Source organism: Odocoileus virginianus, chromosome 16 (genome assembly GCF_023699985.2).
Source record: "Odocoileus virginianus isolate 20LAN1187 ecotype Illinois chromosome 16, Ovbor_1.2, whole genome shotgun sequence".
Classification (NCBI taxonomy): Eukaryota; Metazoa; Chordata; class Mammalia; order Artiodactyla; family Cervidae; genus Odocoileus; species Odocoileus virginianus.
This window is the reverse complement of record NC_069689.1, coordinates 3,657,961-3,674,174: the sequence shown is the minus strand read 5'-3', so window position 1 is coordinate 3,674,174 and position 16,214 is coordinate 3,657,961. Positions and strand designations below refer to the sequence as shown.

The following is a 16,214-nucleotide window of genomic DNA, read 5'->3' as shown; positions in this document are numbered from 1 at the left end:
AGTTTTGAGTAGAAAGGGATATATACACTTTTCTACAGTGTCTCACGGCTGCTCAGTATTGCCTATATGAAAGCCTCATGGTTTAGTTAGCAGATATTTGAATATTGAAGTTGTTACCATCTTTTCCTTATTTATAAATAAAGCTGTTTATTAAGTTTTGATGCCAGCTCATTATATAGAATTATTGGATTGAAATTATTGTTTCCTCCATCTACATCAAATACTTTCTTTTTCACTCTTACTATACATGTACTGTCTCTTCCAGTCTTTTCCCTTCAGTCAGTATAAGGAACAAAAACTCACTTAACTCAGCATTCAAGAAAGAAGATGCTATTGCAATTTCCAGACATCCAATGGCAAAGGAAGAAAGCTCAGTCAGGCCTCTTGGGAACTTGAGTTTCTTAGCCAGAGGCTGTTCTTTCTGTCATGTGGAGATTACCTGTTCTCTTTATCCTTGTTTCTTTTTGAATGTCTGCTCTCCAGTCTTCTCTCTATAGCCCACTTTACTTACTGGTATTGTGTAATAGCCAGTATTGCCACTGTCAGCCCTCTCTGTGTGTTATGCTGGGCTTACCAGCCTGCTGCGACTATATCTCTAGATGACTTTTTCACCTATTGTTTTAACCTACAGTTAACCTGTAGTTTGACTGGGCAAATCAGACGTCTATTGCTGGTCAGTTATCTTACTGACAGGAGCACAAGTCCTTGTTTTCTAGTCTTGTCTCTTTCATGGACTCTGGAAAGGGCAGTAAGTTAGGTAAGCAATGAAATAGTTTGCTTATAATGTTTATACAGAAGGCATAACTTTCTAAGGATTACCTTTACCTAATGTGATTCTATTCCATCTATAACCATGCATTCACCAACCTTCTACATTTTGTCCAGTGGTCTGTTGGTTTTAACTGTGCTTTTGTAGATAGTTTCTGTTCTAGATTGGGTCTTTTAGGTAGCAGCGAACAGACACCCACTAGCTCAAGTGAAGAAAGATCTATCCTGATATTACAGAGCTCCCAGGCAATGACAGTTGGCTGTATCTCAAGAAAATGGGCAGTGGGCTCGGAATTAAGAGAGCTCTTTAGTTTTCCTGTCAGTGCTTCCAATTCCTGACCCCTCTCCACTCTTCTGCTCCTTCCACTTCCCTGCAGACAAGCTGCCTTTGCTTACCACGTTCATACACGACCACAAATGGCAGCCTCTGTCTCTAGCCTAGTGCTTAACAACCTTCTGGTTCAGTCTGTGTCCTGACTGCAGATCCCTGAGAGAGGAATCTAATTGTCCTAGTGTATTTTTTCCACGAGGCCGTTGGTCATTGACCTGCCAAGGGGTTGGCTCCTGCTTCAGTGCTGTAGCCAGGGAGGTAATGGGACACTGAGCACTCTCCATTCCATGGCTGGCAGTTTGGACAGGCACCATGAAGTCCGCCGGTTACGTTAGCAGATAGTGCAAGATCACATGCTTGCCAGGAGCAGATGAGAAGAGTGAGTTTGCTTGTACCTTTGTCAATAATAGATACTGTTTGTCTGGTTTTCTCTACCTTGGTCAGTGAGTGCCAAGAAAAATCTTAAAGAAGCAGGAATCTGTTTTCTCCTTCCGTCTTCTTAGGTGCTCCATAGAAAAATTAAAACAACAGCAAAGGTCAGAGTTGTTTATTGGAAATCAATCCCATCCAGCCTGGTACTGGTTAGGGAGAGAAAAACAATACCTTGACTAATGAGACATGGGGGTGAGTTAATCCTGTTGCAAAATCACTGTTGTTGAACCACTTCTTAGATCCGGGGTTACAGGGCCTTCTAAAACAGTTTCTGAATCTTTTCTCCAGGCTCCTAGCCTGAACGGGGATTTTAGGTTAACCCTAAAGCTACTCTAGCAGGTTCTTACCAGTCTCTTTGCTCTCTTAGTCTGGACTCCAAAGATACCCTCCATGAGGCTTTAGTCAGGCCTTGAGTGTTTGAGTAATTTCCCCTTGCTTCAGTCTTCAGTGTATTACTCTTTCATATTTAGTTTACCTAAAGCCTATTGTTACTACTGGTATCTTGTATGGGTAATTTCTCCATCTACTGTTTAAACCTGTAATGATCACTTTTGAGAAATAACAAAACCCTTTTACATTATCTGTCTTTACTACATTGCTTTGTGGTTGGCAGGGAAGATAGTTTTATGCAGATAAAGAAAATTAGACTAAAAATCTGAATAATTTGCCTAAGATCTCATATCTTCTTAAATGAGAAGATTTAGTCTTAGATTTATATCTTCTGATTTCAGACCAGGATCCCCCCCCCCCCACCAATACCATTCTGTTTCCCAATTTAATGGCATTAATAAAGTGCTAGTTCGTGTTTATCATTTACTATGTTCACTCTAAGGTAAATTCTGTTATTATCACTTGGCCAAGGTACCACTCCTAAGTATTACATAATAAATGGTGGAGGAGAAATTTGAACTGAGACCTGTGATTCCAAAGCCTGTGTGTGTAAAACTGCTGTGCCGGGGGTTGTATGCTCATATGCTTGTGCTTCTAGGACTGTAGAGGCACCATATACAAGTGAAGTGGCTCTGGCTGTAATTGTGTTAAACTGGAGAGCAGATGCCGTGTATAAAGGAGTAAATGCTACTCAGTTCCAGCAAAAATGTGAGATTGGAGTTATAAAATTTTCCCTTTATCTTAAGGAGCCAGAAATTTGAGTTTTCCTGTTTAAAAAAAATCTCTAATATTTCAGTGTTGGCAGTTGAACTTTAAAGTGTTAAAACTCTGTGTAAAACGAAACATATCTGTAGGCCAACAGTTTTCGAGCCCGGCACTGAGAGATGTGTTATATTGCCTAATCTTGATAGCAGCCACTTAACCTTGAGTGGTAAGATCTGCAGTCCTGGAAACGCTTTTCATCAGCTGCCTCCCATGTAAAACAGCAGGCCTCAGCATCTTTTTTTTTTTTAAAGGCTGAACCACCTCTTAGATCTTCTACTGAGTAATTGATCAAAAGGATATCTATTGTTATCAGTTTGTTTCAGAAGTACGATAACACACATTGTACTTTTTCAGTTTAAGTCACAAGCTTGTTCTGGTTCCCCAGGTGTCTTTTAGATTACCTGTCCTTAAAGGATAAGCTTTCCAGATTGATAGGATTCTGGAAATTCCTGGTTAAGAGAGGTGACATTAATCCAGCCCAGTTTTCTGCTTGGTGCAGGTATCTCAACAACCCTGTTTAATTCATTCAGTTAACATGGAGTACTGACATGTTCCTGGCGAGTGAAAGATGGCAAAGATGGTATCTTCGTACTTAAGAAAGCACACAGTTTAGTAATGGAAAGGGAAATTTAATATAAGTAATTATTAACTGTGATACAAGAGTAAAAGTAAGATGTAAGGAAATGCTGTATTATATGTTACTGTAAGGCTGACAGAGAATACCCAGGGAACAACAGATTGGAAGGGAGTCAGAGATCACTGGAGAAGTTGTGGTTTAACTCATTAGATAGCAGAGATGTTTGCTGGTTTGGTCAGGCTGGAGCTGGTCTGGAGTTGCTGCACAAGCAGTAGGCCATCCTCGAGTTCAGGCAGGGGACTGGGCAAGCCGCATCTGGTGGTGTGGATGTATGTGGACACAACAGATGCTGACCGGGGCAAGAGCCCTTCAGAGTCATGGGACACGTGGGGGCTTGCAGAAGCAGCAGTTGCTCATTGTGTGACCCTCCAGGCAGCTTGCAGGGAAAGTGCAGGCAGTGGCAGGGCAAAGGCTCTTCTGTGTGGAGTTTCTTGATCCAGGTACTGGTGCAGGCAGGAGTCTTTCAGAGTGCACAGCTGCCTGGGGGCTCTTGGTGCCCGTGTTAAAGGGGGGCTGTGGTGATACTAATAAAGGTGCATGTCTGCATTTTTTATATATTGTATAATAAAGTGTGTCTGCATTATATATTGTATAATAAAGTGTGTCTGCATTTGAGAGATCTGTATAACTCAGTGAATCTTTATTTCTCCAAGATCTTGAGTGCACACAATGAGTAGACATTGAAGGGACTAGATAAGAAACAGACAGGCTTACTTCATTCATTTTTGAAAAAATATATCAGATATCCATGTTTGAATAACCAGAGTTTGTCAGTTGTTGTTTCAAGTAAAAATATTGTTCTTTGGGAAAACTGGCTAGTTTAGCTTGTAAATCAGTCACACAAGTGTTTATCCCTCAAGCAACTATTGTACTTTGGTTTTGAGCAGAAATGCTTTTATGCACTTCATTGTTGTCACACAGAATATTGAGACTTGACCTCAGCGATTGAGATTTAATACAATTAATACTTTTTCTGCTTCATCAAGGACATTCTTAAGTGAACCTGGTATTTTGCATGAAAGTGAACAATACAGTGAGTACAAGTACAGTTTGGTGCCATTGCCGTGAGTCCTGCTAAGGCACCAGCAGTTTTATCCACCATTGTTTTTGAACCTTCGGTACATATGTCAGAATGGTGGAAAAAGCAAATAATTTAAGGATGATGCCTAGATGCTTTGGCATAAGCGTATGGGTGGATGGTGGTGCTGTTTACTTTGCTGTGGAACACAGGAGATGATAGTGATATGGGACAGGGCAGAGGGAAGATCACTGAGTTTAGTTTAGGTACTAGTGAGCTTGGGAACATATCAGTATTCAAGTAAAGATGTTTGTGAGGCATGCTTCTGGAGCTCAGGAGACAGTCCTGGACTGCAGAAGAGTATTTTGGTGTTACTATGCGGGGGGAGTGTGTTGAAGCCAGAGGATCAGTTGACGCTCCTGAGAGGAGCCAGTGTGGAGTGAGGAGAGACGTGAACCTAGATGTGAACACTGAAGGACTCCTGCGTTTGAAGGTCAGGGGAAGGAAAGATTGAAGGCCCAAGGAGAAGGGGACGTCGGGATAAGATGGTTAGCTAGCATCACTGACTCAGCGGGCATGAATTTGAGCAAACTCCGAGAGAGAGTGGACAGAGGAGTCCTGGCGTGGGGTCCATGGGGTCACAAAGAGTTGGACGTGACTTGGTGACTTAACAACAACAACAAAGGAGTAGAAATCGGCCAGGAAACCAAAACAGGGCTGCCAGAAGATGTTAAGAACTGTAAGGGAGTGAAAATTTTGACACTGACAGTTTCATAAATGCTGGCAGAAGACATAAAGCTGTTGGCTCAGAGACAGCGGATCGTTATCACCCACAGCAGAGCCGGGTGCTTGGTACCAGCGTTTGCTGAAGAGGGTCAGGTGAAACCTGCACACGAGGTCGTGTTAAAGAAGAGGAAGTCTGACTTAGCGAGCCCACATCTGTTACAACGGACAGTAGCATGCCTGCCCTTTGCTCCAATAAGAGACACTGGCTTTATCTCCCAAGGCTAGTCATTATATTACATCTTTTTAAAGACAGTCTGGAACAAAGCCAGTCATTGCTTCTGCTTGCAAGTGGTGCAGAAATGTGAGATAGGAGACATGGAGAATGGTATTGTGAAAGCCAGTAGAAAAAGAATGTTTCAAGGAGGAGGAGATTGTTAGCTCTGTTGAATATTGTAGAGAGGATATTGGAATTCTAGTTAGAACTCTTTCATTGATGTTTTAAGACATCTGATTGTTCTGGGTTGAAGTATAGAAGTGTAAGATGAAATGCGTAGAAAAGTGGACATTGGGAATATGAGGGACTCAAAAAACTTGGTTGAGAGTTTGAAGAAAGCAGTTCTTGAAAACTGTATATGTGTACTTGTGTACACAAGTTTGTGTGAAACTGGAACTAAGAACTTTAAATGCTGATGAGAAAAATCCAGTTGAAGGATAGAAAAGGAGAGGAAAGGTGAGAAAATTGTTGACTCATCTCAAATGAGTCCTAATGTGTAACTGGGAATTGCGTACAGAGCTCCGATAGAAAGTTGGCATTTACTAGGAGGAGGTCCACAGCTGCCTCCTTAATTGGGGAAGGGATAAATCCAGAGGTATCTAGGCTTATGTGTAAACTAGGAAGAAGCCGAGGTAGCTACTCTGTGCTGGTAGGGCTCTGGAGTGTCCACCTATAGATATACTTTAAGGGTTAAATGAAGTAATGTAGATAAAGCACCTTGATACATACTCCATAGTATATCTTAAATGAATAACTATGGATGTTACTGTCTAAAAAGTTGAAGAAAATTGTGTTGGTTTTCTGTTACTGCATAATATATTGTAAACCAGAAGGCTTTGTGGTTAAAACATTAAGTAAACATCTCACAGGTTCTGTGGGTCAGGAATTAAAAAATGGCTTAGTTGAATAGTTCTGGCTCAGGATCTCTCTTGAGGTTACAGCTAGGTGTTAGTTGGGGCAGCAGTTATCTAAAGGCCTGATGGGCTAGAGGATCTGCTTTGAATGCGGCCTGTTCACATGACTGGCAGTTGGGGCTTGCTATTGGCAGAGACCTCAGTTTTATTCCACATGAGCCTCTCCTCAGCGCTGCTTGATTGTCCTTATAACAGGCTGCCAGTTTCTCCCAGAGTGATCCATCTGAGAGAAGAAGGCTGATGCTGAAATACTTGTAACCTAGCATTAGAAGTCATGCACTGTCATAAACCTAGCGGTTATCATATATACTAAGGGAGGTGAGTCAGAGAAAGACAAATACAGTATGTTATCGCTTATATGTGAAATCTAAAAGAATGATACAAATGAACTTATTTACAAAACAAAAATAAACTCACAGACATAGGAAACAAAGTTAAGGTTACCAGTGGGGAAGGGGACAGGGGAGGGATAAATTAGGAGTTTAGTATTAGCAGATATATACCGCTATTTATAAAACAGATAAACAACAGGGACCTACTGTATAGCATAGATAACTAGATTCAGTGTTTTACCATAAACCATAATTATGTCTGTATGAATCTGAGTCATTTTGCTGTACGCCAGAAACTAATTCAGCATTGTAAATCAACTGTACTTCAGTGCAAGAAAGAAAGAAAAACCCTCTGTCTCTGCCTTACTCTTGATAACACAAAACAGCTGATTTTCAGTGTAGGTTGTGAGAGCATGAATGCTGAGAGGTGATGATTGCTGGTACCATCTTGGAGGCCGGCGACTGCAGAGAGAAATAAGAAATGTTTGTGGGAGAAGGTGTTTGTTTGCATCCTTCCTTGCTGTGGGCCTCTAGTAGTTATGAAATTAGACAGATTTGCAAGTTAGTACTCCTTAATGACAAAATGTCCACTCTTAGCACACTCTTTGATAATTGCTTTTTAATTTAATACTAGTTTTCAAATGGTAGTTAAAAAAACAATAAGACCACTAAAATTATAACCAAAAGAGTAGCTCTGCCCCAAATTTTATTCTGCAGAGAATACTATTCTTAATTCTTTTGGTCATTTCCTTTAATAATTTCCTCCATATTATTAAATACCCTTGCTTATACAGCTGTTTCTTGATCTCTCAGTTTTAGACTTTACTAACTTTTTACTGTGGAAAATGAGAATTTGGCACTTTTCTTCTACATATATACCATGTACCTCTTCCTAATATAGTTATAATTTTGGTTAAAACAATATTCAGTACTTATAACTATAAATATTCTCAACCAGTCCATGTAGTAAATGATGATTGTGTCTTGTTTCTCCTACAACTTTGTATATATTTTTTTTCTGGAATTAATGATTGTCCTTTTTTGTTTGCTTAGTTTTCTGTATCCTTATCAATAATTCATCTCCATGCTCTCCAGAAGAACTAAATTCCTGGTATAACCAAGTAATCTATCAGTTAATTTTATCCCCCATCTCTTGGCAGCATACCATCTGTACTTCGTTTTCTGCTGCATTTGAGGCTGACCACTCTGTGGCTTACTTACAGTGTTGCCCTAGAAGAGTCTATGCTCTTTCATATGTTAGACTGTTTCCTAGAATTCATGATTTTTTATTCTCCACTTCCTTATTTTATGTACCATATCCTGATAGCTTCCTACAGAAGGGTGCCTGAGAAGTATGTTTTTGAGAACTTGACTAATTTTTGTTTTTTAATTTCTCACTACTTGGCTTTTTTTCTTTTTTAAAACTTTTTATTTTGTATTGGAATATGTGTAGCTGATTAACAACGTTGTGATAGTTTCAGGTGGACAGCAAAGGGACTCAGCCATACATAGACATGTATCCATTCTCCCCCAAATTTCCCTCCCATCCAGGCTGCCATATAACATTGAGCAGAGTTTCCTGTGCTTTACAGAGACCTTGCCTAATTAATTGATAGTTTACCTATTTGCAGATTTCTAGGCTGAAAGTTGTTTTCACTTGGGATTTTGAAGGCATTGTTACATTGCCTTCTAGTTTTTCACATTCCTCTTTTACTGCAGGCTATCCTGATTCCTAGTCTTTGTTTCTGATTGCCTTTTCCTTTGGTTGGCATTTAGTTTCAGCTTTCTCTGTTCTGCCCAGTCCATTACCAGTCAGTTAAGGACTATCTTCCAAAATTTTGTTAGCTTTGCTTCTGTTTCTTTGTTCTTGTGGGTTTATAACTTTCTTTACTGTTAACTCTAGTGGATTTTAAGAGAGAGTGGAGATAATTACTGGTGTTTATTTTACCATATTTTGTTAGTAATCTGACAAATGCTTTTTATGAAGATACTTGAAAAAGATGCCTGAGGAGATTATTTTTCCAGAATAATTAACCAAAGTTAATTTTGTGTGTTGGCTTCTGTGATAATATTTTACTTGTTATTTCCAAATGTTCTGTTGTAAAAATGTACCCTCTGTAATTCCTCTTGGTTTGGGGGGGGGGGGGCTCATTATTTTTGATTGAGGTAAGAATGGAAGTGAATATTTGTTAAGTACTTACTATTTGTCATATGTTTGTTTGAGGGTTTTACATGTACTAGATAGATGATGAAGTAAGGTATTCTTCACATCTGCTATGTAGCTGGCATTCCCATTTTAAATGAGAAAATGCATCAATTTGAGTCACTTTCCAAAAGTCATACCTATTGCAGATAGCAAATAGTGGCTTTGAATTTAGTATTTCTGATTATGTAGTCCTTTATGCTCTTTACTTACAACTTTATTATGCTTTAATGTATGTGTGTGAAAATTTTCAAGCATAAAAGTAGGGAGAAAATAGTATAATAACCCACCATGTGTTTGTCAGTCAGTTATCAACATTTGTTAATCTTTTGTTTCAAATATTCCACCATTTTTTAAAATCTGTAAACGTACTCCAGTATATATCTCTGATGTACAAAAGGACTTGTAACTAACAAAATTAACAGTAATTCTTTACTATGCCCTAAAACCCAATCCATATTCACATTTCTCTGGTTTAATGTGAATTCCCTGGTATAAATATATTCTTATATATAACTGTATAAATATATTCCTATATATTTATATAAGAAGTATATAAATATTGGTTTATTCACACAGTATCCAAATAAGATCCACACATAGCACTTGGTCTTTGTGTTTCTTAAATCTCTTTTAATCAAAGTATTCATTCTCTCCTTTTTCCATACCATTTTTATGTTGAAAAAAAAGGTTCTTTGTTCTGTAGAATGTACTACATTGTAGATTTGATTGCTTCTTCATGGTTTCATTTAATTGTCATACTATCTCCCATGTTTCTTGGTAACTGGATGTTTGATTAGATTCAGGTTTGTTTATGTTTGTATTATTTTTGCAAAGAACATTTCATAGTTGGGCTTAAATTTCTTGTTAAATGAAGAGGCATTTAACATCTATAATGTCCTCCTTTTGGTGATGCTGAGTTGGGTATAATTGTTTTCAGCTTGATCCATCCATTATAAGTTCCCCATTCATATTTCGCCTCATGATTTTATCATCCACTTATGATCCTTGTATAGATCTACTGTTTCGTTAGATGCTTCACATTGGTGATTTTTCTAATTATATCACTGCCCTTCTACATTTATTAGCTATAATTCTTCTATTACCAGAAACTTTCTCTTTTTAACTATTTTGTTACTTGAAATCAGGAAAGATGGGATTAATGATTTATTTTCCCCTTTGTCAGTTTTCAGAGTACGCTCTGTAGCAAAGAGTCATTATGAACTAAGGGCTATTTATGTATTTGATATATTTTAATGTATTACAGTCATTACTCATTTTATTGCTCATATTGACCCATTAGTGTCCCTGTTAGTTTTTGATAACTTCTTAGGTTTCTGACACCAAATGTTCCAGGCTTATTTTGTGCATGTCCTTTCCCAAATATGGAACCAATCATTTCTGCAAGGAACTTTTTTTTTTATGGGAAATAGTATTTAGAAACAGCAGGTTGAGTTGCTAGCTTTTCACTACTATTGGATTGTCATCATTTTAGGCATTTTCATTGATCAGAGGTAAGCAGTACATGTTGTTTTTAAAGAAAAAATCATGAATTTGTACTAATGATACAAATTTAAATGTAAGGTTTTTTCTTTTTTTTTTTTTTAACTTAGCTACTCTGATTTTACACTTGTGACATTACTCTTAAATCTTGGTTCCCAACCATAGTAACAGTGGTAAAAAGAAAGTAACTTTTTACTTTCTTCTCATATATATGAGAATTTCAAAATTGCAGATATCAATATTAATGACTGAATATAATTTGTTTTCTTTGTGGATCTTTTTGCCCTTAGTATATGTCCCACTAGGTAGATGGAACCAAAATATTGTGTGGAATACATACTGGGTTTTTTAGTTTTATCTTTTCATTGTTCTTTCTGGGGAGGGGTATACTTTATTATATTTTAATACATAATATTTTAAATGATATATAATACATTTAAAATTATATAATTTTTAATTTTATATTTAATATAATCATATTCTTTTTTTTTCCATTTATTTTTATTAGTTGGAGGCTAATTACTTGCTTTTTTGCTAATTATACTTGCTTTTTTATTCTTACTGTAAAGGTATGTATTATAAACTTGGTTTTGCATTAATTTTATCTTAATGATATAGTCTGGAGATCACTTCTTAGCATTTAGAGATTATCATTCCTTTAAACAGCTGCATAGTAAACTATTGTGTGGGTTACTGTGACAGCATAATTCCTTAATTTCATACTGATTCAGTCTTTCCTTTCAGTCCTAAGGAAATACTTTCATGTGGCAAAATCTGGTGTGAGAATTTAATATGATAAAATATTTTTTAAATATTGAAATTTATTTCTATAGTATCCTTAAAGTAGTAATCAAGAGTTAAATGACAATTTTCATGAAGTGAATTTTGGTCACCTAAGGGCCCTGATTTATTTTTAAACCTTAACTATTTTTGATGAAGATTCTCTTAAATTTATTACAAACTATTTAGCCATTCTTTAACATAATTGGAATGTTTTCATTATTGTATTTATTCTAATTATCTGTGCTTTTCAGTTTTTCTGTGTCTTTCCTGAATTAAGTATTTGTCAATCTTATATGCCCAAGTTAGTGCAGCTCTTGTGTAAAGTTTTTCTTTAATTAATTAATTTTTCAGTTATTTTATTAAAGTATAGGTGAAAGCTTTATCTCTGCTTTTTCAGGGTCTCAGCTTACATACAGGGAAGTCAAATTTATAGAAAGCCTCATATTAACAAGAATGGTGTTTCACTTCCTGTTTACTGGACTAAAAAATTTTTTTGTATTGAAGTATAGTTGATTTCCAGTATTTTGTTGGTTTCAGGTATACACAGAGTGATTCAGTTATGTATATGTTTCAGATTATATTCCATTGTAGTTTATTATAGGATATTGAATATAATTCCCTGTGTTCTATAGCAAATCCTTATTTCTTATTGACTAAAATTTTTTAAATTGTGAAACAGTACATCTGTGTCTTTATCTGACATTTTGCTATTATAATTTTTACAATATGTAGTTAAGATTATTCCTTTATTAATTTTATTAATAGTAATATTTTCTCTTGAATCAGATGTTCTGCCTTACTCAATACGGGTCCTGTTGGAAGCTGCTGTGCGAAATTGTGATGGCTTTTTAATGAAAAAGGAAGATGTCATGAACATTTTAGACTGGAAAACCAAACAAAGCAATGTTGAAGTGCCCTTTTTCCCTGCCCGTGTTCTTCTTCAAGATTTTACGTGAGTAGTAGGATTATTTTTCATGATGAATTTTCAGAGTGTTTTCTTTCTAGAATCATACTCCCAGATATCTCTTAATTGGGAAGATTAGTTTATAAATTTTAAAATTTCCCTTTTCTAAACTAAAGCAATTTGTCTTACTTGTGAAGTAAGTCAGACAGAGCAGGAGAAATACCATGACATCCCTTATAAGTGGACTCTAAAAAGAAAGGATACAAATGAACTTAGAAGCAGACTCAACAGACTTAGAGAACAAACTTACAGTTGCTAAGGGGAAGAGATAGTGAGTTTGGGATGGACAGGTGCACACTGCCATATTTGAGATGCATAATCAGTAAGGACCTACTGTATAGCACATGAACTCTGCCCAGTGTTATGTGTAACCTGAATGAGGGAAATTTGGGGGAGAATGGACACACACACACACACCCACACCCCTTCACTGTTAATTTGAGGGAGAATAGACACACATACACACACACACACACACACACACACACACACACCCCTTCACTGTTCACTCCATTGTGAATTGGACACACACACACACACACCCCTTCACTGTTAAATGGACACACACACACCCCTTCACTGTTCACTCCATTGTGAATTGGACACACACACACACACACCCCTTCACTGTTAAATGGACACACACACACACACACACACACCCCTTCACTGTTCACTCCATTGTGAATTGGTTCTATTCCAATGCTAAATAAAAAGTTTTTTTTAAAAAATTAAATGCTTGTTTTCCTGTAGCCATTTATTTTAAAAACTACTTCTACCTAACTGCCTACTTGTCCCAATAGGATGCTCAGACTTAATATATCCTAAATGTCATTGCCCAGCCCTCTCATTTACTCCTTTTCAGATTTTTTCTGTCATAGTAAATGATGCTATTTAGAGCAAAAATCTAGAAGTTAACCTTGCTTCCTCTCTTTCCTTCATACATAATCCAGTCTATCAGCAGGTTCTGCGAGCTCTGCCTTTGAAGTACACATCCTGAATCCAAATGCTTTTTACCATCTCCACCTCCGTTGTTCTGATTCTAACCCCATTCTCACTTACCTGGACTATGACTATAATAGTCTCTGAACAGGTATCCCCGCTTCTGCACTTGGAATGGATAGTTTTATCTTTTCACAGTAGATGAAGTGACTTGGCTAAAAAATGTTGATAAAGGTCATATCATTCCTCCATTTTCCATTTGGCTTCCATCACACTTAGAATAAAGTCTGAAGTCTTTACCATAGCTTGAAAGACTTTGCCTAGTTTAGGTGTCCAAGGATTATTTATTGGAAGACTTAACCATTAGCTGAGTTTTGAAGGAGGTGTAGGAGTTAGCTAGACAAATAAGAACATTTTCTTTACCCACTCACCGATATCTGAAGTATGCCACTTCTCTGTGTATGCTGCTACTGTAGTACTTATGGTACTCCTCTGTAATTGCTAGTGCATCTTTCCTACAAATTCCTTGAGAACAGTTACTCTCCCTTATTTATTTAGCCTTGTACCATTGGTGTCTAGCACCTCGAAGTCATTTGGTAAATGCTTGTTACATAGTTGGCTGGAGATATGTATGCAGATACAGATCTATCTGTAGATTCCTATATTTAGTGAATAACTTTGGAGACAAGGCACTGGGAGTGAAGGGGCTGGAGTTGGGGAAAAGGGGTGGGGTATCTTAAAATTCAAGACAAGAAAAAGGACTCCACCAGCAGTTTCCTTGAAGTTCCCTTATGCTTCTAAGAATCATCTGTTGTATTATCTTTGGCACATTACCTTTTAGCACTCAAGTTTTCAGATAGTATTTAATATTCTCATTAAACTAGGCTACATATAACTTTGGATACATTATCAAACATGAATGCAAACTAAAAGGATACTTTTTAAATTTAAAAATGAATAAATGCATATTGGTTATACTTGAGTATATATAAAAGAAGGTTTAGAAGTTAATTGTTCTTTATTTTTTAGTGGAATACCGGCAATGGTGGATTTTGCTGCTATGAGGGAGGCAGTGAAAACTCTTGGAGGTGACCCTAAGAAAGTCCATCCTGCCTGTCCAACAGATCTTACGGTTGACCATTCCTTGCAAATTGACTTCAACAAATGGTACTTCAATATGGATATTTATAAAAACAGACATGCAAATTGACTGCCAGCCAGTCCACTAGGAGTATATGGTATATAGGAAAGGGAAAAGAGATAATTTGTGCCAGAGTAAAGTTTGCAACATTTATTACTGACTAATATACAAAAAGAAAAACTGGTGAAAATTGATGTATCGGTGAAATTTATGTTTAACTAAGTCTGAGTTTAAAGTGATTTTCCTCTTTGTATATTTTGCTGCCATTTTTATAGAAATATATAAGCCTGGAACCTGCTTTTCAGAGTGGGTATCTGAATAAAGCCTTCATTTCCTTTTTGATTTCTAATTTCCCTTCCAGAGAGACTCTAAAGATATGAGCCATGGATGTCTTTAATTATATTAAATTGGTGATTGGAAACACTGAGCTTACTACAGTTGTATTTTCCTTCCACTGAAATAAATTTTCTTATATTTAAATGATCCTTTTGATCAAAGTCAAACTAGAGAAGACATGATTATGTTTTCATGCACCAGTTTATTTAGTTTCCCTGGAGAAATGGAATAAGACAATTTATTAAAACTTTTGCTACAGGTTAAACTCTGGCTCTGAGCTTCTTTTAAGTTGTTAGATGGGGGAAAAGATCAATTTCGCTACTTGCCAAAAGTTATTGTAGGAAAATGATTTTAATGGGCACTTAGAATTATTTTTTAATCATCATAAATTAATTCCCCTCCTTTTTGTAATCTGAGATTTGCTTTTGAAACCTGATTTAAATGGTACTTTAACCTTTGAATAACATTCAGTTGTTACTTCCAGATAGCATTGCTGGTGTATGCTTTTTGAAGAACTAAATTTCTTTCGCTTTTAAATGGTTTTATTTTGTCTCTTTTTTTTTGGAATGATAGTGCAATACAGAATGCTCCAAATCCTGGAGGTGGTGACCTACAGAAAGCAGGAAAGCTCTCTCCACTTAGAGTGCAGCCTAAGAAGCTTCCCTGCAGAGGCCAGGCTGCCTGCCGAGGATCGTGTGATTCTGGAGAACTAGGCCGAAACTCAGGAAAATTTTCTTCGCAGATTGAAAACACACCCATCCTATGTCCTTTTCATTTGCAACCAGTGCCTGAGTATGAGATGTTTTTTAAAATATTTGTTAGTGCCAAGTTATTTTTCAGTTTTCCTTCTCCTCCTAATTTCATTTACATTGCCTTCATATTTGTTTTGCTTCCTGTTGTACTGAAAGAAGCAAAGATAATTAAAATTGTAGCCTCCAAATACCGTAATCTTTCTGTTTCTTCAGAAGAAAACTTTAAGAATTTTCTAAAAATATATTTAAATTTATAACTAATATAGGCAGAGAAATATCTTAAGCTGAGTTTTTTATTTTAGTGAATTTGTGCCATTCATTCACATGCTTGTTATTCATTCACATTTCTTTTGTAGAAATCCCTACTTATATTTTTAGCTTTATTTTTCTTCTAGGAGATTTCTTATTCTTTTTTATTGCATTGAGACCTCTGTGTTAAGAATATTATTATTATCACATGTCACAGACTTAATGGGCTGTTTTAGATGAGCAGTTTCCTAAATCGTACCGTGGAAAGTAGTAAACCAGCCTGGAAAAGAATCCTATCCTTAAGAGTTGGTTAAATTTCCTACTATGTAATTTTTTCAAAGTAATAAAAGCTCTGTGATGTGTTTTCATATACTATAAAGTTTCCAAAGTCTTAAAGAGAGTTATGTTTGTCCCATTGTTGTTATACTGTCAGATCTTTTAAAGGTTAGTTAAAAATAACTTAGACTTTTTCAGGTTTAAAAAATTTAGCAAATTTAATGTGTAGGTTAAGGATATTATGAACACATATTTCATCATAAGTGCCAAATAGTAACATTTAAGTCACTTGTCCCTAAACTAGCTCTTTCAAGTTCTAGGTGGGTGTCTGTTTTGTGCTCAATATTGTTATAAAACCTTGGTTATGTTATAAGTAACCTCAGGTGCTCTTCCTAAGAATTGAGTATATTCTGTGGGTCCTTTGCTATGTCAGTTCTATGTAAGTACTCTATTCCTCTTACCTAATTGTCCTGGTTTT

The 16,214-nt window shown here is 36.5% G+C and overlaps 1 protein-coding gene across 1 annotated transcript in view; it reads left to right on the top strand.

Moving 5' to 3' along the window:
• IREB2 (iron responsive element binding protein 2) overlaps nt 1–16,214 on the top strand; it is a 48,899-nt gene that overhangs the window by 5,473 nt on the left and 27,212 nt on the right. Inside the window, exons 3-5 of the mRNA XM_020883868.2 lie at nt 11,863–12,028; nt 14,012–14,149; nt 15,033–15,251. Of these exons, the coding sequence (XP_020739527.2) occupies nt 11,863–12,028; nt 14,012–14,149; nt 15,033–15,251 (523 nt within the window). The remainder of the gene's footprint in view (nt 1–11,862; nt 12,029–14,011; nt 14,150–15,032; nt 15,252–16,214) is intronic.